The following is a 24451-nucleotide window of genomic DNA, read 5'->3' as shown; positions in this document are numbered from 1 at the left end:
ATGATGTTTCAAGATTTGGGAAATTCCTCATGAAATTCCAGATAATCTATCCTCTTTCGAAAAATCAGAAAGGGTCTGGCTGCACTAGGCCTACGGTCCTGCATAGCAGGGATGGTTTGATCTGATGGGCGGCTGACTCCTTGAGTGGGGACCCACTCCCCACACCTGCGCTGCCTGCTGTGAGCCCCTGAGCCTGTAAGCCCCTGTGTAGCCCCACACCCCATTTTACAAATGAAAGCACTGGGGACCAGGGGCCACAGGTGAGACCATGCAGATACGTGGCGGGGCGGCAGGAACAGAGAGGGACCAACTCCTCCCGTCCGCTGAGTGGTGTGATGGGTGGAGGAAGGACCTGCTCGCAGCAGCAGTTCACCTGGACAAAAGTCTCAGGGGAATGGGGAAGGAGGAAGACCCCCAAGGTGATTTCTGCCACTAGGAACTCTGGAAGGGATGTGCTGACCCTCTGCAAGGAGATGACCTGGCTGCTGATAACCTGATCCCTGGCTCAGGGTCAGAGGTGAGTGATGAGAGTGACCATATAATTTATTGTCCAAACTGGGTCACTGCTGAGCGTGAAGGGAACGGTCTTCATCATTACCCTGAAACAACACGTGTCAGGCAGGGCCTCGCAGGGTACATGGTGACCTCTATGAACAAGAGCAACAGGCTCACCTCGCGGTGTCTCAGCTGGAAGCTCTTGCCCTCATGGTAGCAGTTGTAGGTTTTCAGCAGGCCTAAGAGCTCCGACCTAGAAAGGGAAAGACATACATGTACTCCTGGGGTGTGGCAGGGCCTCAGCTTCTGGTCTTTGGCTTCCCTGGCCTCTTTTTCCTCATTTGTAACAGGAGTGTGACAGCACCCTTCTCACAGGCCAGGCATAACCAGAGGAGACCAGACTGTGCCATCACGATGCACCCGGATGGTTTTGCACATGGCCCTGGTGGGAGGCATGGGGGTGGGGCTGAGGAGGAGGCGAGACTCACAGGACAGGCCTGCGTCTGGTCCAGGATGTCCAGGGTGTCGACATTTTCACTATCACAGGTAAGGCCCTGGCAGCCTCCCTGTCCTCCACCTGCGTCGCTTCCTCACAGTAAATGCCCTGGACTTGCTTGTGGCATTGTACAGCCTATTGCTTTTCCCCATATCACTTCCTACAAGGCCTGCTGTTGCTGCTGTGGGCCACCCTGAGGGGTGCCTGCCTCTTCCCCACCCTGACTTTCCGAAGGCGCAGCAGTAGGCGATAGTCCTTTGAGTAAGGCCCTGAAGTCTGCAGTAAGTCACTTTCCCTCAATGCTGTCTCCCTTCCCGAAGGGAAAGCCACAGCCTTGGCTAATGTTGGAGGGAGGGGAGGCCTAGACAGCTGCCTGAACCCAAGCTGGGTTCTGTGGGGCAGTGGGGCCAACAGACGTGGGATGTGAGCCACAGTGGTAATTTCAATCTTCTAGTACATGTTAGGAGGTGATATGGTTTGGATCTGTGTCCCCACCCAAATCTCATGTGAAACTGTAATTCCCAGGGTTGGAGGCGGGGCCAGGTGGGAGGTGTTTGGATCATGGGAGCAGATCCCTCATGAGTGGCTTGGGCCATCCCCGTGATGATGAGTGAGCTCTCGCTCTGAGTTCACACAAGATCTGGTCATTTGAAAGTGTGTGGCACCACCCTCCATTCCCTCTCTCTTGCTCCTGCTTTCGCCATGTGAAGTGCCTGCTCCCCATTCGCCTTCCACCATGGCTGGAGGCTCCCTGAGGCCTCCCTGGAAGCCGAGCAGATGCCAGCACCACACTTCCTATAAAGCCTCCAGAACCGTGAGCCAACTAAACCTCTTTTCTTTATAAATTACCCAGCTTCAGGTATTTCTTTATAGCAACACAAGAATGGCCTAATACAGAAGGGAAAATGAAACAGGTGAAATTAGCATTAATAACACATTTTATTGAACCCAATATATCTAAATTACTATTTGTCAACATGCAATCAATGTAAAAGTTATAATGAGGCCTCGTACACACTTATTTAGTATAAAGGGCCTGCCATCTGGAGCCTCTTTTCTATTGCCCATGCCTCCCAGCCATGGACATGTGTGGCTTGGGGATCCCCTATTGGACAGGCTCAAAAAGAAGCACCCCATCACTGTCTCCCAGGGCACCCCATCAGATATCTGAACAAGTGCTCAGAACCCCTCCACCTAAAGGCTGCCCAGGATGAGGGGAATGGCAAATGTGAAGACTCCCCCACCCAACCTGCACACCAAGGCTTACTTCTGAATGGACTTGCTGTCACTGATGGGCACGTGAGAACTCGGCAGACAGTCTTCCTTCATCTTCTCTTCCTCTTGTCTGCAGACCTAGAAGTTACTTGTTGGGAAGACAAGGAAGGGTGGACGAACAGGTGAGCCAGAGGAATGCTGGCCAGCGCAGCACCCAACACCTGCAGCCCTGGCACAGACACCGTCGGCCTTGGCATCACACTGCCTGGGCACAAGGTGGCTGCAGCTGAAAGGGTCTGGCCCAGACCCACATGGCCACATGTCAGCCAAGCTGCCCTTGGTTGGGCAAAGTCGTGCTGAGCCAGTGACACTGGTCCTTTCAGCCGCCCACCTCGGAAGACTCTCCATAATCCCCAGGAATCCAGATCTGTCTCCTAAGCATTTTAGACCACATGCTCCCTTCCCTTGGCTGGGACAGCCTGACTGATGGCTTCTGCCTTGGTTGCTCCTGCAATCCTCCAGAGCTACCCTGGGCCTCTCTCCTGCCTTCCCACTGAGCCAGGCAGTGGCCCATCACTGGCTCTCCTGGCAGTGGGTTAGTCGGCCTGTGTTCCCTATGTGCTGTAGACGGTTGGCATCTTCTCTGAGTTATCTCATCCAGTCCCTACAACAATACTGTGAGGTGAGTATCACCATATTCCCATTTTACAGATGAGAAGACAGGGACAGGAGTTTAAGCACTTTGCCCAAGATTACCAGCAAGTAAGCAGCAAAGCCACTGTTCCAGCATTCGGACCCCTGATTCTGGTCTCTTAGCACCTTCTCTATATCGAACACAGGCAGTGACTTAAACCCCCAAACCTTCCTTTTCTCGTCTGTGCAACAAAGTAATCTCAAGCCCACAGGATCACTAGTGGATCCACACACACACTGTTCACACACACTGTTCCACACACATACTGTTCCCTCTTTCCACACACAGCCTTGACCGGTTTGAGGAGCTGCTCCTGCCCTCCCCAGGTTTCTTTCACGGACGGTAAATCCACCAGAGCTTTCTCGATCCTGTTGGCATCTGCACGACTTCCTGTTCCTCTCACTCCCCCATGTCAATGTGGCCAAGGACTCTTATCAAGGCCTCCTACATGCTGGGCAGGGAGGTAAAGCTTCACACACACACACACACACACACTCTCACACATACACTCATACACACACACACAAAAACACACGTACACAATCACATGCACACACACATACACTCACACACTCTCACGTACACACAAACACACAGTCACACTCAACACATACACACATGCTCACACACACGCACAAACACAACACACGCACATACACACAAACACACACAATCTCATGCACACACACACACACACACACACACTGCAGTGCTGACCTTGCCTCCACCTTCCATCTCCCAAGTTGCAGCACAGGGCTGGGGGTGTTAGGACACATTGGGAGGGGGCACAGCCTGGGGCCACACCACATCCTTCCCACAGCACAGTTCCACTCATTCACAACTCCCCCACATCTGTTCACACAAACCCATCATGTCTTCCTGACCTGAGTGTGTTCTAATGCCACGGGGAGCGGGGAGCTCAAGCTCAGTTCCACCTGCTGTCGTATTTATTAATGTCCTCAGAGCCCGTCCCTGCAGAATGCCCATCCCCTCGGGCACTCACTTGGACAGGTCCAATTTGCTCTCTCCCTCCTTGCTTGACACCCACAAATGTGATGAGCCTGCCCTCTGTGCTAACATCAGCCCTGCGTGAGCCTGTGATGCCAGAGGCAGGGAAATACAGTTGGCCTGGAGAAGGGGAAGGATTTGAGGGAGTGGGCTTCCTGATCACCTCAGGATCATCCTATCCATACCTCCTCCCCTCTGCTGTGCTCCAGAGTGAGGCACCTCAGGGCCTGGAAGGATGTCAGGCCCCCAGCAGCAAGGCCTGGAGCCGGCGACTTCTCGCTGCATTTTTCTTGGCCAGGCAACAGGCATTTCAAAATAAAGTTTCAGTTCCTCAGCACCTCCGCTTGCCTGTGGAAAAAGTGATCTGCCCCCCTCTCTGGGTAGTTCCTCATATGTTTGCAAGGCAGAAGCCTAGTGCAGCCCGGGGTGAGCCATGGGACTGGGTTTCTCAGCCCACACTGCTTCTGTGGGTCTTCAGCATAACGAAATCTTGCTTTCAGCAAACTCATTACAGGAAGGGCTGGATTTACCCCCACATAACAGGCGGTGTTTTTTTCTCTTGCCTTCCTCTGTATCCAGCTTCCACCCCAACTTCCTGCTCTAAGCCCCGGGCTCACTGAACAGTTCACGGCTCCCCTAAGGGGCTCTATGCTTTTTCTTCCCTTGGGGCTTTTGTAGTGCTGTTCTCTGTTCAGAACCCAGAACTACTCCTTCCTCTGATGTTAGCTCCTCCTGGAAAGCCTTGCCAGAAAAGCCCCAGTCCATGTCGGGGCAGCCCCTCTCTGCCCCATCACCTCTTCCCATTTCCCCACTGGGCCCTGCAGAACCCAGCTCTTGTTTAGACTTCCCTCCCAAGAGAACAGGAGCACGGGGGCGGGGTGCTTTACCACTAGTTTCCAGCCCCAAGTATAAGCCTGGCACATCGCAGGAAGTCCATACATGGTTGTTAAATTGCTGAATAAATACAAGAAGCTTCTAGACTCCATCCAAGTCTACTCTTCCAGAGCTGTGCACATACAGCAGGAATAAATAATATAAAAATCTCCAATGACCACGGAGGTGACTCCGCTGAGGGACACTCTTCACGGGGTCCATGGGGAATGGGGGGCACGTTCCTTCTGCGACGTGGCAACTCTTTTGGCGTTTCATAAGAAGCCAGGAATCTGGATTTTTCCGGGCTATATTTCACTACTGAAAGGTGGGTGGCTGGCAGAGGCATGCACTGTCCCTGGAATGCCCATGTGGTCGCTCACCACCCTGGCCCTCTGCAGCTGGTTGGGGCCATGGGCCTCATTCTGACCACTGAGCTGCGAACAAGTGTGTGGGTCCCTTCCAGCCCAGCAGCTTTATGAGCCAGTGCACAACCCTGCAGTTCTCCTGTCTCCGCCATGATGGCCCAGAAAGCCACGTGTTTCAACTGTGCAGCTACTCGATGGTCAGCCTGGGTCTCTGAGTGACTGTGGACCAGAACCATCTGCCAACCCACACTGGATATAGACTGAGAAAGAGAAATAAACCTCTGCCGTGACAAGCCACTGGTGTATCAGGGATTTGTTACTGCAGCATAACCCAGACCAAGTCTCATGAAATACATAATCCAATTAAAACAACATATATTTAATGTAATATTTTATATTTAAATATATTTGTAAATAAACCAAACACCTTTGTAAGACAGACACACCTAGTGGTGACACAGGAAGAATACAGATGGTTGCAGGAGAACAGAAAATTCCAGGCAGCCGTTTCACATGACCATCAAAAGGAAACTGTTGAAATAGGAGTTATAAGAAGCTAGGCGTCATAAGACTCTAAAAAATCAGAGCGTGGCCAAACTGGCTAAGACCAACTGAACCCAACATGGTGCTGGATTCGACCTAGGTTTCTCCTCACTCATTAACCAGGCAACTCTCTGGGATGCTAAGTCACACACCCACAGCACCGTGACAGTTCCAGAACACCAATATGTGACGTAAAAATGGGTGGCACCACAGTTTCAAGAAAGTTCCACATTTTTCCAGGAATCTTCTTGGATATTCCACCCCTTGGTTAAAGAAACCCATCAAGGCAGCAGCTCCCAACTCCCTTGCACACTCTCCCTTCTTGAGTGTGTACTTTCACTATTTTCTGACTTGTATGAGAAGGAATTCAAGGAGTCAAGAGCCTGGACATCAGCTGGGGTCAAAGTCCCACCAGTGTTTGGGGACCCCTCCTAGCCCACTAGACAGTGAGGCTCCAGTTTGTGACTTCTGATTCACGACACGGCATGATTTACATTTACTTCCAGTCTCCTATAGTGTGTGGGGAAGAAGTTCATTTTGCCATATGTAGTAGGAATACTTAGAAGTGGAATTTCCCGTAAGTCAGGCAGTGGTTACTTATTCATAGAAGATGCTTCCTAAAGAGCTCTGGGGTGCTTAGCTGCATGCCTTCTCCTCTCTGGGCCTTAATTTTCCCATCTGTACAACAAGAATATTGACCTCCAATGGGTTTGAAATTTTCTTAACTGTGGAACTCTTTGCTCAAATAGAAAATATATGCAAAACAGATTAAAGGGGATTGCCGTGGTTAACAGTGAGATGGTGGCAGGGAGCCTCATCTCCTAGGACTCTGGGTAATACTACTTGAAAAGCATGGTTCTCCCTCGCTGGCCTTCATGAGTGCTTTTCCCCTGCATGCCTGCTTATTTACAGGACACAACTATGGTTGAGTGTCTCCAGCCATGATTGAATGGCATCAGCTGGGGGCGGCTGCTCAGAGGAGACAAACCAGGAGGAAAGTAAAGAAGAGTCCTAGACTGCAGATGGCAAAGTGAAGGGGTAAAGGAGAAGATGGGCTTGTGGGGTGAACAGCTGGGGCAGAGAATGGGGCATGGCATCTCAGAGGAGGGCAGGGGGGTCAGCAAACAAGGCTGAGGGAGGTGGCTCAGGGCCCACTGCAGCAAAGGGAGGCTCTTCCAGCTTGCTGGGCTGGGTCCTGAGTCTTACAGGGTAGGAACCTCGGCTCTACACAAAGACAGTCTCTCCTCTGAGAGAGGCACACATTTCTGTGTCCTCCAGCACTCATTAGCTTCATGGCCCTAAGCAAGGGAAGGAGATGAAAATATTTTATTCCCAACATACACTTCTTTGACATGTTCTTAAATGGCTGCCACTTGCCCATCCTGAAAAAAGTGGCTGGCAGAGTGTCTTCAGTGGGAAAATTTGCATCTGTAGAGAATCTCCATTAATGCAACCAGGCCCCCTCCCCTTTCCAGGTCTTTCCCCACATCCAGGAGAGATTGAGAATCCATACCTTTAAAAGTCTCTCTGAGGGAGGCTTCATCTACATAACAAGGTCACTTTCACTAGTCAAGCCTCTCCTCCTCCCATAGCCTGTTTCACCAGAATCTAAGCCCCTATTCTTTCTGTAACCTCAAAATGGTATATAAGTCTCTGTATATGGTATATAACTCACTGGGAAACTGGACCATCATTCTGAAGGCTCCCATGCATGCACCTTAAGTAAATGTGTATGCCTTTTCTCCTATTAATCAATCCACTTCATGTCTGATTTTTAGTGAAACTTTCAGGGGCCAAGAGCCTATGGCTCCCACAAAAGTCACTTGGTCTCTCTGGTTCTCACACCCAACACAACAAGAAGACCTGTTTCCCTGAGCTCCAGGATCACTCACAGAATTCCACTGCAGAACGCAACACTGAGCTTGCGCCCTATCCCCTTAACCAGACTTGCATTCATTTTGATGAATTTCATTCGTTTTGACATCACTGGGCGAGTCTTATAGGAAGCTGCATGAGTACATAAGGGGTGTCTAAAAGACAGCTGTGGCAGGAGGGAGCTACAAGGGGGAACACACACACCCAACAGGAGAGGAAAGGGAGCCATGTCTCTATTTGGAGCATTTTCCTGGAGCAGCCTTTTGCATTGAATCTCCAAGTGCACTAGGTGGGGCCTTTGAGAATCTCTGCCAGCGTATTTTCCAGTCTTTTATAAACAACACAACCTTATCTTGAAACTAGATCCTAGGTAGAAGCCTAATACACAAATGGATTAAAGCGAGGCTGCATGGGTGGCAGCAGGAGTCAGGAGAGGACGGGCTGGGGCTGGCCTGCCACCCAGGCTCAGGCTCAAAACCACAGAGTGACAGATGCAGTTGGACAGGCCAAGTCGGCTAGCGGGTCCTCCCCTCCCCCAAGCCGTGCCATTCTGCTGGGAAAGTTCAGCCTTCTTTGTCTGGGCCTGCTCCCCTCCCCCAGGTCCCGGGACAGAGCTCAGGCCTCCACGCCTGTTTCCCAGGCTGGAGGACACTCTGTCCCCAACCAGAGTGATCAACTGCAGCCAGGGCCCTCTGTAACCCAGAGGAGGCCCCCTGGGCGGCATGCCAGCCATGGCTACCTGTCCCAGTGAACAAGAAGTGAGTTGTTCTCCCTTTCCACTTCAGCAGCTGTTCTGCCAGCCGTGCAGACAGCCAGCCTGCTGTCGCTACTGAGGGACAAAGGCCGCTGAGGGCTTTAGAGCTGCTAGGCATGGGCCGTCTTTCCTTTTTTGTGTTTGTGGGGACAGTAATTACAGAAGAAGATGACTGTGATTCTTCCAGTCACTCCCGGGGCCCAATTCCTACAGGTCAGTGGCAAAAGGAACAGAAGATGCTGAGTGAAGTGAGGCTTTCGTGACACAAAATTGAGTCCACTTGAAAGCCTTTTATTTTAAGACTGTGCTGCCTGCTTTTCCGTCTGACAATGACCCTTCTTACATAAAACATGGCCAGCATAGATGTGGTGTCCTTGCTTGGCAAAAGGGAAAGCGTACGGGCATCCAAATTAAAATGTTCTAAGCATGTCTGTGAAGGCTGAGAGCTTGGTTACCTCTGTTTTAACATTTCCTGGAATTGTGATTTTTATTTTCTTATTTCAGCATGATTTAAATCAAATAGGTTATATAGAAAGTGACCTGGAAAGCAAAAGAAAGGAGGAAAAGGGTGTGGGGCACAGCTGGGGGCCTGAGCTGCTCCTGCTGGAGGAGGACAGCAAGTGCAGGCCACAGAGCAGGTGCAGGCCACGCTGCCAGCATTCCAGGGGGACTAAGTTCCGGGCTGCAGTCCATGGCTACCACATTCAAATGCCAGCCACAACGGCAATAGGGCACAGAGGACAATGAACCTTTAAAAGGCCCCTCCCAGCACCTGTTAGCCAGCAAATGACAGGAGCCTGGCCGAGGAAGAAGCTGCAGTGTCTGCCAGCACCAGGTGCCTCTGAGGGGGTACCCTCAGCCAAGCATTTCTGTGGCGAGAGCCGGCTGTCTGGTTGTAGATGGCAGGCAGCGCCTCAGCAGCTGCTGCTCCCACCTCCTTCCACACTGCTATTCCCCCTGCTGCCTAGTTCCAATCACCAGACCCCTCCTCTCCACTCCCACCACCATCCCTCTGGCTCAATTCACTCCTCCCTGTCCCGGAAGATTCTGCACTGTCCGGGTAGAGACAGTGGAGACCAGGGGAGCCCAGAAGAGGCGGGCACAGAGCTCCCCTCCACCTCCGCTCCCAACTTGCCCTGGGCTGACCACACAGGCCTGGCTCATCTTTACTCCCCGCTGTGGTCCTGGGCTCTCACTGACAGGTCTCTCTGAGTCCAGTCCAGCATCCAGGCCTCCCTGATACAGTTCCCCTTCCTCTGAGAGCCTGGCCCTGAGCACCCATGTAGATCACAGACCAGCCTTCCCAGTGGGCAAGACTTCTGGCTTCTGCCCTTGTTTCAAGGCAAAGCAATTTGGGACAAGGAAACCATTTCCAGTCCTCCTGCTCCCCCTTACACCTTACACATACAATCCCTGGCCCTGGAACCCCCTGAACCACTCCTCAACTTCCCCACCAACCAGACTCACCTCCTCCCTATGGAAGAGAAGATCTGGCCGGGTGCAGTGACTCATGCCTGTAATCCCAGCACTCTGGGAGGCCGAGGCGGGTGGATCACCTGAGGTTGGGAGTTCGAGACCAGCCTGACCAACATGGAGAAACCTCGTCTCTACTAAAAATACAAAAAATTAGCCTGGCGTAGTGGCACATGCCTGTAATCCCAGCTACTATGGAGCCTGAGGCAGGAGAATCGCTTGAACCTGGGAGGCAGAGGTTGCAGTGAGCCGAGATCGTGCCATTGCACTCCAACCTGGGCAACAAGAGTGGAAAAAAAAAAAAAAAAAAGAGAGAGAGAGAAAGAGAAGATCCACAGGAACAAAGATATTCTTAGCTATGGTTTTCGGGCCAAACAGGTGCCCAAAATGGGCACTGGCCAATATCCCAATTGCCTGGGGCTGGGAGTGCAATGCAGAGGGGCAGACCCCTCTGGGTGCCTGCTGCTGCAGGGCTGCTCTGGAGGTTCTCTACGGCTGCCCTCACCTATGCTGTCCACTACCCCAGGCCTATGTGCCACATGCCACTGCTGGAGACACAAAGGCCCTGTGAGACACAAGGGTCTCAGAATCTTTTGGGTCATAGAGTCCTTTGGAGTCTCTTGAAAGCTTAGTGCACTCTTCCCAGAAAATGCATGTATGTGCATGTTGCTGCAATCTGCATGCACGTGCACACACACACACAATTTGCATACTACTGCAGGGGGATGAGACAGTTTCTGTCCACGTGCTCCCAGATCCCCAGATCCCAGGTTTAGAGTCTCTGTTGAAACCTGTCACAGCAAGAAAGAGGAGGCAAGGGAGCATCGTAGAGCCTTGCATGTGAATTTTGCTGTGGCATTAACTTGGCCTGTGATCCTAGCGTGTTGGGCCATCTCTTGGGCCTCAGTTTAGCCAGAGCTGTTGTGGCAGCTGATATAGAGTCTTCAGGGCTCTTCCCAGCTCTGCAGCTATGGGGCTCAATGACATCCCACCCCTGCTTCCCAAGGCCAGGCAGGGCAAAGGGAGCGGGTTCTGGGCCTCTTCCTCCACAGTATCTCCTAGGGAGGAAGGTGGGACAGCCAGAAAAGGAGACCCTGGGAACAAGTTTCTCTTTAACAAAAATAAAAAAACTGTAGAAGCTTTAGGAAGTGCAGCCACTTTCTATTTGATTTTCTTTATTTTAAAACAGTTTCCCCAAAGGTCCTCTGAGAGAGAATAACCACCTGGCCTTTGCAAGGCTCTGGGTTCAAAGCTCTGCTCTGTGACTGCCTGGCTTTGTGACCTTAGGCAAGTCCAGTTCCCTCTCTGAATCTTGGGCACCTCATCAATTAAATAACTAAAATTCTCGATGACTTCTGTGAAGACGAATGAGGAGACATGTAAGATGGGCCTTGTGTGGGGCTCACCCGTAATGAAAAGAGGCTCCCATTACTATTCGTACTGACACTGGGAGTCAGGGACTCTGGAGAGACCATGGGGCCCCAGACATGGGAATGTGAGGCCTCCCTGTAGGAGTGGCCATGAGTGAGGAGAGAGTCTGAGCTGACCACTGAAACCAGGCCCCAGACCCCAGGGGCCCAGGGCAGAGGCTTTCTGGCAGTCCTCCTAGTTAGGGTCTCCCCTTTGAGGCCTTGTACTTCCAGAATCTGAACTCTGACACACACCCAAGTTTCGTTCATGTTCTTTGTTATCTGTCATGGTCCACTTGGTCCTGACCCAGGGGGACCCTGGACATTGATTCTGTTCTCGACCTCCAGGCCACCCACTGGAGCTTCATGGTGGAAATACAGCCCCATCTCCTGAGTTTCACATAGACACTTTAATCTGTGGCATCAACATTTTTATTGTCAAATCACCAGCGCTACACATAGAAAGAATTATGGCTAGAACTAACGACAACAGCCTTCACATACACTGACAAAGTGCTGAAACAGCCCATGACAATTTCTGGGACCATTTTTTTAAACCTAAGTTTAATGAGTTTCATCTCTTCTCTTCTCTCCTTTCCTCTTTCTCCTCTGACCCTCTCCCTCCTGTCTTCTCCCCTAACCTGCTGTCCTGGCAGCAGTAGCTAAGGAACCACACAGAAGAACAGAAGGCAGGAAGGTCTACATTTACCTGTTACTTCACCAATTCATTTCTAACTTTTTTTTAAAAAAATGGATTTTGGCAACAAATCCTGATTGACACCTTAGTACTGTAGGCAGTTAAACTACAGCAAAGCCAGCGAGGGGCTCTTCTGTGAGTGCACAGCATAGCTTTGTAGACTAACCTGCTTGGGTTCCAATTCCAGAAGCCCAGCCCTTATTTGCTGTGCGACCTTATTTAATTCCTCTGTGAAATGGGGCTCCTGAAGCTCTCCTTACTGTGTTTTAAGAAAGTGCTGGCCCTGGCCTGGGCACTGACTCTGGTGTGAGAGGAGGCCTCCCTCCCTCCGCTGTGCCAGGTTAATGAAAACACTGAGGCATCTTTTGGAAGTGGGAAGTGCAGGACGGGTCTGGAGTCAGGAGCCCAGAAGAGCAGGGCAGCAGGCAGGATGAGCTCGGGAGAGTAGGGGTGAAGAATAAGAGACCCAGCGGCACAGCAAGCCCGGGGTTCAAATCATGACTACATCACCAACTCATCCGGTAAAGGTGGACAATTTTGTAACTCTTTAAGCCTCAGTTTTCTCATCTGACAACAGGATAACGAAAGTAGGACTCTCACTTGCTGTGAGGAGTAAGAGGCATACTGTGTTAAAGCACTTGGCCCAGAGCAAGGCAAGCCCTCTACAGACAGCGATTGTGAGACAGACCCCTGCTGCTATTATCTAGGCATTCGATTTCCATCAGTGAAATCGGAGTTGTGCCAGAGGCCTCTAGGCTCTCTCCCCAACTCTAGGATCAGTACTTCTAGGAAACTGGCTAAGGACAAGGTGAACAAAAAAGGTGTAGCCAGTGGCCGCGCTCACCTGTCGTGCTCAGGTTGTAGCCCCTAAAGTGCTTAACAGAGGTGCCAGGCGCAGTGCCCACTCTCAGTAATGAGCCCGAGGCCCGCAATGCGCCAGGCTGGCAGGGGGAGGGACCCTGTGTGCTGCGGCCGAAGGGCACAAGTGCCCAGGCTTCAGCGTCCCTGCCTGGTGGCAGTCCTGGGTCGGAGGGGATGGTCCATGGACGCCCAAGCACTCTCCTGCTCGTTCGTCACTCACCGTTCAGTCATCGCGCAGTCCAGAAGCCACTGCATGTGTCGTGCCCTCGCTTGCACCGGAGCTGCCCCCGCAGCGCCTGCCGACCCCCGGCTTCAGCTCCTGGGGACTAGGCCCGCCCAGCGCCCCGCCCCTCGGCCCTCGCCCCGCCCCACTCCCCGCCTCTTGCCCTGCACGGCCAATGGTGCCGCCCCGGCTTCTCCGTCCCGCCCCGGACACGCCCCTCACTCCTCACCGGCCAATGGCACTGCCCCGTACGCCCCGCCTCGCCCCGCCCCGGGAACACCGGTAGGGTCTGGGAGCCGGGCGGTGCCGGAGGGGCTGCGGGGAAGGTTAGGGGCCTGTGACCTGCCAGGTGTCCCCAGGCCATTGCTCAGCGCGCGGCGCGTTCCAGAGTTCCCGAGGGCGCCCCGGGACGCGCGGAGAAAGCAGTCCGACTCAGCCCCGAGGGGTTCGGTGTGCGGGCGGCGGCCAGGGACTTTGCGGGTTAACGCGGACTCCTGGACTTCCAACAAAGGCCGCTGCGCAGGCGCTGCAATCACTGCAGTCACTTGTCTGCATGCCTGGTGGGGCTTGGAGTCTGGGGAGGCTTATCAGTAAAGCCCCGAGCATTTGCTATTTATTGCTCTAGGGGCACCTTTGTACAGTCTGGCTGTTTGCTTGGCATGGCCACTTAGAACTTCTTATCGTTTAAGAAATCCGATCTGGTGAATAAGAAGAAGTTAGTCTTTCTCTCCCAGTCACTGCCTCCTGGACGAAGGTTTGCCAGCACAGAGGCAGAGAGGACAGAAAACCACAGGCCATTTGGGGAACTGGAAACAGTTCAGTGTTTCTGGGGCGTGGGGGTGGCAAGGCAGGGCATGGGGTTGATGGAAAACATTTGTAATTTCTGCTTTATCTCACCATTCCCAGCTCTGACCCCTGGACCTGTTCTCTCCCACCCCTAACATAAATCATTTCAGTTTCATTCAACATGCGTTTCCTAATATTTTTAGGGTTTCATGGCCATTTTAGAATCTGATATGTATCTTCTAGAAAACGCAGGTGGCCACATGCACCAAAATCAGCCTGGAATTTGAGTCTCATGGGTCCCTGAACCCCGACTTAGAGGGCCTTTGCTAATGCTTACGTGGCTGCTGTATGACTTATGTTGCAACCTCCACCTGCAAAATGTGACAGGACTGAAGATACCCGGTTCAGGGGCCCTCCCATTTCTGCGTTTGCTTGAATTTTTGGAGAATGGCCCATGCTTTGACAGCTCTGAGGGTCCCTGTGGTTGATGACTTGTCATGACACATTTGCTGTTCCACAGCCCTCATCAAAGCTGAGACAAATAATTGGGTGCTTCCAAAGGTTTTTTAAAACAGTGGGTAAAATTCAATATAGCTGTCAACCTCTGAGCATGAGATCCTAAGAATTTAATCACTCCTGATAGGAGAAGTAAACATAGCACAGGGTGATATAATAGTTTCCCTGGGCTCTCCGGAACTCGAGTGTGAATCATTCTCTCTGACCTAGTTAATGCTGTTCACAGGGCCATAAGTGGCTCTGAGTGAGGACTGGGTTTGGGACAGCAAGCCCATGTGTCCTGTGCCCCTATTGCGGCTCAGACACTATGCTAGTGATTTACATTGGGGATCCCATGCAATTCCCTCAGCACTCCTGGGCAGTTGGTGTTACTCCTTGCATTTCTTTAAATTTCCATTTTTATTTTAGATTTAGGAGATACATGTGCAGGTTTGTTACAATTGTATATTGTGTGGTACTGAGGTTTGGGCTTCTATTGATCCTGTCACCCAGATAGTGAGCGTAGTACCCAGTAGGAAGTTTTTCACCCCTTGCTGCGCTGTCTCACTTCCACTTTTGGAGTCCCCAGTGTCTATTGTTTTTTTCTTTATGTCTCGGTGAACCCGATATTTAGCTCTTGCTTGTAAGTGAGAACATGTGGTGTTTGATTTTCTATTTCTGCATTAGTTCACTTAGGATAATGGTGTCCAGCTGCATCCATGCTGCAGCAAAGGACACATTGTTATTTTCTTTCATGGCTGCGAGTGCTAGAATTTTACATCGGACACAAGTGTCCATTGTCAGCATCCTCAGTTCCCTCAGAAGGAGGGTTCACCTTTTCTTTCAGGGTTCAATAGAACTGGGTGTGTTCTCCAGCTCACTTATGGTGGAGGCTGCCGATCGTGTCGGTTGCCAGCCAATATCCACTTCCTTCTTTGCAAAAAAAGAAAGAGAGATAGGAAAGAAGGAAAAGGACAAGAAGGAAGGAAGGAAGGAAGGGAGGGAGGGAGGGAGGGAGGGAGGGAAAGATCGAGGAGGGAGAGAGGGAGGAAGGAAGGAAGGAGGGTGGGAGGAAAGAGGGAAAGGGGAAGAGAGGAAAGAGAGAAGGAGGGAGGGAGGGAGAGAAAGAGGGAGGGAAAGGAGAGAGAAAAACCAACTTGTCTGTAGCAGCAACATGCTAGCCCCTAGTTATGGCTCATGCCCACTTGTATTTTTCATACTCTACTTACAACCCAACAGTGGGTCATGAAATTAACTTAGTTGATGATGTGACTAGTACTTAAACAAATGCAAGGGAAAATATCAGCGTACAGCACAAACAGTAAATATAAGTTGTGTTTTGTGGAACTTTTTGTTTGCATTCTTACTGTGGGTTACAGTTTAAAAAAAAAAAACAAAACAGCTGTCTAAGTCTTGACAATCCTTTTCATAGCTTTTTTCAGTGAAGCTAGAGGTGACCGTGAGACCTGCTTCTGGACACAGAGACAGGGGAAAGTGTACTGGGGGAGGAGAGATCTGAGGGATGGTGAAGATAACTTTTGCTTTCCTGGTAGAAAGAACAGATGTCTCTCCTGCTTGCCTGTCTCAAATGAGTACATGATGTGTAATATCTGGAGCATTGGCAGCCACGTTGAGATCATAATGCAACATGTCCACATGCTGAGGCTGGCAGAGCATAAAGATCAAAGGTGTCTGGATCGTTCTTAACATCATGGAGCTTCTGCACCATCCCTGCACTGCCTACTCCAGACTCCCTACCATGGAGAAAAATTAGCTCCTATTTCTTCAAGGCAGAGGTTGGTAAACCTTTTCTGTACAGTGCTGGATAGTAAATATTTTAGGCTTTGTGGGCTAAATGGTCTGTGTCACAACTACTCACCACTATTGGGGTAGTTTGAAAGTAGCCATAGACAATATGTAAACGAAAGGACATGGTTGTGGTTCTCATAAAACTATTCTAAAAAATGGATGGCAGGGCTATATATGGTGTGCCAACCCCTTTCCTAGATGATCTTGTCCCCTAATTGTCTCTCTGACCTCATCTCCTCCTACTGCCTCTCCTTCTTCCTGCTCTGATCACACTGTTTCTCCCACACACCCAGCCTGTTCCTGTCAGGGTCATGCCTTCCCATGGAGGGCTCTTTCCCCAGATGTCCGCAGCGCTCCCTCCTTCCCCTTCTTCCCCTCCTTCAGGTCTTTAATCACAAATCACCTCCTTTTTAAGGCCTTCCCTGGGCCCTCTGTAAAATGCCCCTCCCTGACCCACGCGTACCACTCTGGCGTGCTGTATAGTCCAGCTCTTTATCATGAGCTCCTAGAGGAAGGGACACTATGCTTCCTTAAACGCTGATTCTGTCTGAATTGTTACAGTGTTTAATCAATATTTGATATATGATTGATTTTTTTTTTCTTTTTGCCAGATTCAGGTAAGAAAACAGACTCAGGGAGGCCGAGATCCCCCTCCAAATGACACGTACAGATAGCAGTAGAGTCCAGGTTTGTGCCTGGTGGCCCCACGTGGTGGTGTCTGTACCACCCGGGAGTGAAGGAAAACAACATCTACCTCTAATGGAACACACTGGGTCTCAGGGGAGCCAAGGCCACACAGAAGTTCCTGCAAGACTTCTTGCTCCAGGACGCCACCCCAGTAAAGGAGGCCTTTGGGAGTCCATTAAGTGAGCAGGGCGTCCTGTTCATCGTGGGCAATTGCATTCTTTTTGGCCTTCCTACCTCAGAAAGACTTAGGAAATGCTGTTATTCTGCAAAGAGTTCGGACTGGCTTGTAAGATCCATAAAAAGACAAATGGAAACACTCACGAGCCAATGTTTTTATGAAAGAGCCACAAAGGACAAATTTATGTTTGATTTGCAAGTAGGGAAGCTCATAAGAACCTAAAAGCCTGATAAAGACTACCCGGCCCGTCTGTCAGGCAGGCTGTTCTGTGTGGTTTTGGCTTGAGGCATCTTGGCACCAGGGCTCAGCTTCCAAAAGACCGAAAAATTACCTTCTTCCCTTTGGTGCTCCCAGGGTGAAAAGGCTGGGTACAATCACGTGTTGTTGAGATGTAATTTAGATTTTTGAGGCCTGAAAAATAGGTTTATATATCTTGATGTAAATGATATTAATAATGAGAACCATTTTCAAACCATTCTCTTAAGACAGTAAATGGGATTTTGAATTAATTTCTAATTGATCTGATTGATTCCTTAAGGTCTTTTATGGATGACTTTATGTGATTTTTTCCCCTTCATTGTATCCAACATTACATTAAAAACAAATGACTTCTACCTTTCTTTCTTTTCTTCCTTCCTTCCTTTCTTTCTTTCCTTTCTTTCTTTCTTTCTTTCTTTTTTTCTTTCTTTCTTTCCTTCCTTCCTTCCTTCCTTCCTTCCTTCCTTCCTTCCTTCCTTCCTTCCTTCCTTCCCTGCCTCCCTCCCTCCTTCCTTCCTTCTTTCCTTCCTTCCTCTTTCTTTCCTTCTTCTTTCTTTCTTTTTCTTCCTTCCTTTCTTTCTTTCTTTCTTTCTTTCTTTCTTTCTTTCTTTCTTTCTTTCTTTCTTTCTTTCTTTCTTTCTCTCTTTCTTTCCTTGCTTCCTTCCTTCCCTGCCTCCCTCCCTCCTTCCTTCCTTCTTTCCTTCCTTCCTCTTTCTTTCCTTCTTCTTTCTTTCTTTCTCTTTCTTTCTTTCATTCTCTTTCTCTCTCTCTCTTTCCCTCCTTCCTTCCTTCTTTCTTTTCTCCTTTCCTTTCCTTTCCTTTCCTTTCTTTTCTTTTCCTTCCTTTCCTTTCCTTTCCTTTCCTTTCCTTTCCTTTCCTTTCCTTTCCTTTCCTTTCCTTCCTTTCTCTCTCTCTCTCTCTTCTTTTTTGGCAGGTCTTGCTTGCTCTGTCCCCTAGGCTGGAGTGCAGTGACAGTCACAGCTCACTGCAACCTCGACCTCCTATGCTCCAGCAATCCTCCCACCTTAGCCTCCTGAGTAGCTGGGACTATAGCCATGTGTCACTACACCCAGCTAATTTTTAAGTTTTTTTTATAGAGATAGGGTCTCTCTATGTTGCCCAGCTGGTCTCTAACTCCTGGACTCAAATGATCCTTCTGCCTCAGCCTCCCAAAGTGCTGGGAATTCAGGCATAAGCCACGATGCCCTACCACAAATGACCTTTTCAATCAATTTTTCAAAAAGTCTGTGTGATTCCAAATGTGTATTCTTTAGAAAACAGTTGATGATTGTGTGTGCTTGGCAGGAAGAGACCACATACAGAACGTTTCTTGCTCTGTTTGCTTTGGTGAAATCATTGAGCAATGAGGTCATCCCGTTGCATGATCTTAATATACAGAAGACTTTGTATTTACCATCAATTTTCAGTGAATTCTCAAAAAATCTGCATACCACTTATCTTTTCTTTCTACATGAAATAGTTTTGATTAACTCCATTTGTTAGCATATAAATAATAACTTTAGGTAAATATATTTTACTCTTCAACCCATACCAGAGGCAGACTAGAAATGATAATTTATTCTCCAAGTGTACATAAAGTTTAATGATATATGCTGCATAAGTGCCTTCTTGTTAAACACACACACACAAATGCAAGATTTTATGTATTATTTTTCCATTACAATTATGCTTTAGAAAACCCTTTGCATCCTACCCTGCAGAACTAATAAGTGTGTGAGCACAGGGTTTCTTTTAAAAACTGCTGCCGAAACTTCCTTTTGGGGAAGAAATAAGTGCTTGGCTCAATCACTTTCTCTACTTGGTCTCTGAGAAAAGGGTGAGCTGTCTGACACATGTCTACTCCAAATCCATTTATGAGGACAAGGATGGTCTGAAAGCCCACATGCAGAGAACATAACTAGGCCTGGTTTTTTGATGAGCCAATAGCTTTTTCCCTTTATCCTCACCTCCCTATCTTCAAGCTACTGGAAATATCTATCTATCTATTATCTATCTATCTGTCTGTCTATCTATCTAGATATAGATATAGATTTATCCAACAGAACAAGCTGGAAGGCTGGAGAAGGACATCTCTCCACCTTCCTAGGCTGCCCCTGCCTCCCCAGGACTGTCACCTCCCCACCCATCCACACTTCACCACCCTCCAATATTGCCTTGGGCTGTTCTCCTGTGGGGCCCAGACAGTGTGGGGCTGCTGGTAAGCTGATTGTTATTAATGGACGTTGTAACTGCTGTGAGTTGATAACATCTTAAAAAAAGACAAAAATAATTACGGTGATTTTAAAATCATCTTAAAAAAAGACAAAAATATTATGGCAAGACTCCTGAACAAACTGAATTTTCAATATAACTCTAATTTTAACAACATCAGAAAGCGACTTTATGTTGTTCAATATTTTGATCATTTAACAAACAGCAGCACTGTGAAAGGAAAGTAGGCACAAAACAGTTCAGTGTAGGAGGGTTTACAGAAGGACAGCGCTTCTCAAAGGAGAATGTCTTAAAAATGGATTTTCCTCCACAAAGAGCCTGGTGTTGCAGCTTGGGCTCCAGAATTCCTATGAATAGTGAGATATGACTGAGATGCAAGGCTGTGAACTAGTAAGTGATCAGGACCTTCCCTCAAGCCAGGATGTGAAACAGCCAGAGGAAGTGGAGACCTCCCAGATGGAAAAGGAAAGGAACCTTGAGAGGGCACAGCACAGATGCACAAACAAGGGCGATCTGTCCAGCTCCGGGACTGCACGTTTTAAAACACACCATCCTCAGGGCATTCTGGGAAAATCCACCAGCCAGCCAGTGTGACTGCTCCCATGTCCTGGAGGGAAGCTCTGTCCTCTCTATCTCTTTCAAGTATGCAGCTTCCAAGGAATGTAAAACATTCCCCAAAGGGGAAGGGCCAAGCTGGCCCACAGCTAGCTAGACTTGACCTGTTAACCCTGTGTTCAGTTGAGTTGACCTCACCTCCCAGCCTGCCATCAAAGCCACCTCTGTTAAGCCTCCCATTTGATGGGGGCTGCCCATGCCCAAGCTGCCTTCCCAGTCTTCCTAACTGTGAACTAAGGACTTGTGTTTAAGAAAGGATAGAGCCATGTAATTGCAAGTTGTCTTAAGTTTTGTCTCATTTGGAGATCATCTCTGGCTTTTCACCTTGAAAACTAATGCTCTCAAAACAATGAATAAGCTGTCGACCTTACAGCTGAGACAGAATTAGAATGATTAGTGGATTAATCAGGGTTATTCCAGAGAAACAGTATATGTGTTTATATATATCTCCCATTGAGTTCAAGAAAGAGATGGGTGTAGCTAGCTAGGTAGCTCACTATATAGCTAGATAGATAGATTATAAGGAATATTTGGCTCATGTAATTGTGGGGCTGCCAAATTCAGAATCTGCTGGGCTGATCCCAGCAGGCTGGAGATTTAGGTTAGTTGATGTTGCAGTGTTGAGTCTGAAATCTGCAGGCCAGCAAGGTGGAAACTGAATCAGGGTTTCCATGTTGCAGTCTTGAGGCACAGTCGCCTCTTTTTCAGGCACTTCAATCTTTGCTCTTAACGCCTTTAGTTGATTGGATGAAGCCCACCCACATTATGAAGGGAAGTCTTCATTACTCAAAGTCTGCTGATTTATATGTATGTGTCTTCTGAAAAAAATACCTTCACAGTGACATCGAGACTGGTGTTTGATCAAACACACAATAGGCTAACCAAGTGGACACCTAGAATTAACCATCACAACCAGTAAGCGTGGAGAGTTTGACCCACAGCTCATACTCATGTTTTATCAGGATAGACTCTGTGGCAGAGCATGGCCTGATGCCAGGGCATTCCGAGGCTCCTTAGCATGTAATGGTGCCTCTTTTTCCTGGGATTTCATCTACCTGTGCAACCTGTGGCAATGTTTGAGAAATTTTTGCTACTCCATTGGTCTAATGAATCAAACTTAGGGATTGGCAAACATCTTCGGTAAAGGGCCAGATAATGAATATTTTCTTATTTGTAGGTCGCACTATCTCTCTTGCAACTGCTCATATAACCATAGGAAATATGTAAGTGAATGAGTGTGGCTGTGTTCCAATAAAACTGTATTTACAAAAATAAGCAGAGGGCCCCATTTGGGCCACAGGTGAAGAAGAGTTTGTATGACATCTCCCTTTGGCAGGGATCTTTTCTCCCTGCCAAACATAGTGAAGGGGATGGATAAGTGACACCACGGACTGGGATACTTTTAGTTGTGAAGAATAAAAAACCCAAACAATGGGGATTTTATGACCTCACATAATAAAAATCCCCAGCAATGGGTAGCTCTAGATTTAGTTTATTCAATGTCTCAAAGTCATCTCGAAGGACCCAAGTTCTTTCCATCTTTGCTCATTGCCATCTTCAGCATATTGGTTTAATTCTCCTTGATATTTGCAAATGATTTCTGTGCTTTCCCTCAGACACGCCCACATTCAGGGGAAGAAGAGGAAGAGTGTGTTCCAATGAGGCTCCTTTTTTTTTTTTTTTTTATTTTTTGAGACATGGTCTCGCTCTGTTGCCCAGACTGGAGTGAGTGGCATGATCACAACTCACTGCAGCCTTGACCTCCCAGGATCAGGTGATCCTCCCACCTCAGCCTCCTAAGTAGCTGGGATCACAGGTACACACCACCACACCTGGCTAATTTTTTGTAGAAATGGGGTCTCACTTTGTTGTCCAGGCTGGTTTCAAACTCCTGGGCTCAAGCAATCCTCCTGACTTGACCTCCCAAAGTGCTGGGTTTACAGGTGTGAGCCACGGTGCCCCACCTGGGGATCCTTTTAGTACTGAGGGAAGGAAACCTTTCCCAGAAGCTTCCCCGTCACCTTCTCTTTCTTCCCATTGGCCAGGGCTAGGGTGCAGGCACCTTGGGGAGTGTAGACCACTGTGACTGACCCAGTGCAGGACATGGCTGGCCAAGAGGAGGAAGGTACATGAGCCAGGACAATTCAAGCTCCATCAGAAAGCAGGGGGTCAACAGCGTCCCGTGGAAGAAGCCCTGCAATGCCTGCCACAACTCTGCAGTGTCCCAGCAGCTGAGGGGGTCTATTCCAGCGGCAAGATCGTGGCCTGCAAAGTGTGAGCTAGGTCTCAAGAGGGAGAGAGGGAACAGGCTGGAGAGATGAAAGTCCTGGAGAGCAGCTCCTCTGGAGACCACTGTGCATGAGGAGTGAGGTTTGGGGCAGCTGGGAGAGGACCCAGAGATGGGGAGAGATAGAGGGAGTATGGCCAGGAGCACAGGGGGCCACTCAGGCTAGAGAAATGGGAACTGAAAATGCTCTGCTGAAGGGGAGAGCAGCAGCTGGGCCTGAGGCCAGAAAAGCCCCCACGGGCTGCTGGAGGTTTGGGGAGGTGGCAGTAAGCAATGGGCTTAGGGCACAAGAGGCTTTTGGAGGCTGAGTGCTGGCAGACTCTGTTTGCCAGCCTTCCCTGTAAGTCCCAGGCATTGGAGCATAGCAAGCAAGAATAACAGGAGACCTGGGCCCTTAGAAGGAAACTGAGGAGCAGCCTGGATGTCCATGCTGCGTTCCTGAATATTAAGGTGACATTTTCTTGGCCACTTCTTACCTGCATGCTGTTGGGGAGACCCCGCTGAGGCTAGGATTCTTTTTCTGGTCTTGGAGGTGGCAGGGCTGGGGCCTGGTGGGAGAGCTTGGCACAGCTCCCAGGCTCTGCTGGGGCCTAGCTCCACTCAGGAACTATCAGCCACTCAGGGAAAACCCAAAGGGCACTAGGCCTCCAGCAGTGTGAGCAGCACAGTGTGGGCCACGCCAAGGGCAGGTAGAGCCCACTCCTCCTGGCACTGTATGTCTGGGTGCGGGTTGCTTAGTGCTCAGATTGGAAACGGCCTCTGAGTAAGAGTTGCACAAAGGCGAGAATGAAGTCAGCAGCAGTCACAACCAAAGTGAAGAGTGACTCTGTTTGCCTTCTCCACCTGAGCTAGTGCTCCCCTTTCTTGTGCTTCCTTTATCCCCCGCATCAATCAGCCACTTTTTCCTCCTCTTCCTCTGCACTGCCACACCCCACCCTGAACACTTAGCATCCCAGGTGACTTACCTGGAGGGAACCTGCTATGGATTGAATTGTGTTCCCCTAAATTCGTATGTAGAAGCTCTAATCCCCAGTGTGTTGGTGTTAGGAGGTAGGGCCTTTGCAGGGTGATCGGATCATTTGCATGGAACCCTCCTGCATAGGATTAGTGCTTCTGGAAGCAGAGACACAACAGATGTCTGCTTTCCCCCAAGTGAGACTATAACAAACGGGCAGCTGTCCATGACCCAGGAAGCCAGCACTCCCTAGAACCTGACCATGCTGGCATCCTGATCTTGGACTTCTAGCCTCCCCTCCAGAACTGTGAGGAAGAAATGTCTGTTGTTTGAGCTACCTAGTGTATGGTATTTGTTATGGCAGCCCGAACTGAGTGAAACAGAACCTTTGGGGTCACCTGGTCAAAATCCCCTTTGTTCAGATGATGAGAGGAGAGAGGCCCAGGCCATAGGGCAGGTGAGGTCTGTGGCCAGCCTCAGACTTTGGTTTCCTGATGGCATTAAGAATCTCTGCTCTGAGCCTGGAATGAATACAGGCTCTACCTGTTTCTAGCTGTGTGCAAATTACCATGCACTATGGTTTCCCATCTATGGAATGGAGCTGTAAGAGACCTGGCCTCACAGGCTCTGGGGATTGGAGGAGATGAAGCAAGTAAGCACTGAATCCACTGAGGTCTCAGTGCTCTCTGGTTATCATCATTGTTGGTACGCCTGCTTGTCTTATATTCTTTGTACTACACAAACACCACCTTTGTTATGTATGGAAAATAAATCCACCTGCTTCAGACTCTGATGGACTTGGCCATGCTTCCTTTGTCCCAAGATAGACAATGATGTGCATGATAAGATTCTAGCTCTGCTTCTGAAACTCAGCTCAAATCTACCTTCCCAGACTTCGCTCTGCCTGACTTCCTCTCACATAGCACACTGTTTGTGATTTTACTGTAGTGCCATATCTGCCTCATGTCAGTCACACATTTGGCTTGTCTAGAGAGCACACAGCATGCCAGACTCACCCCTTCAGCCCAGCACCTTGTGTGATGCCTGGTCCACACAGTAGGTGCTTAATAAACGTTTGCTGAGTTAAACTGACTTTTGCCCTTAGCAACCTATTCCTAAGTTTATGCTGGTGCTGCTGGTTTAAAAGAAAGGAACATGTTTCAATGTG

The 24451-nt window shown here is 49.4% G+C and overlaps 1 protein-coding gene across 4 annotated transcripts in view; it reads right to left on the bottom strand.

The window, feature by feature from the left end:
- Positions 1–13086, bottom strand: part of RASSF4 (Ras association domain family member 4) — a 35337-nt gene extending 22251 nt beyond the window's left edge. Inside the window, exons 1-4 of one of the 4 annotated variants that reach the window (XM_028853417.2) lie at positions 12979–13086; positions 9786–9928; positions 2259–2354; positions 673–748 (exon numbers count right to left, since the gene is read on the bottom strand). In XM_028853417.2, the coding sequence (XP_028709250.2) occupies positions 673–748; positions 2259–2320 (138 nt within the window). In that variant the 5' untranslated portion in view covers positions 2321–2354; positions 9786–9928; positions 12979–13086. 4 annotated transcript variants of the gene reach the window in all.
- Between the last annotated feature and the right edge of the window lie 11365 nt (positions 13087–24451).

The sequence above is a fragment of the Macaca mulatta genome, chromosome 9 (assembly GCF_049350105.2).
Source record: "Macaca mulatta isolate MMU2019108-1 chromosome 9, T2T-MMU8v2.0, whole genome shotgun sequence".
In the NCBI taxonomy this organism is placed as follows: domain Eukaryota; kingdom Metazoa; phylum Chordata; class Mammalia; order Primates; family Cercopithecidae; genus Macaca; species Macaca mulatta.
This window is presented reverse-complemented; position numbering and strand designations above follow the sequence as displayed.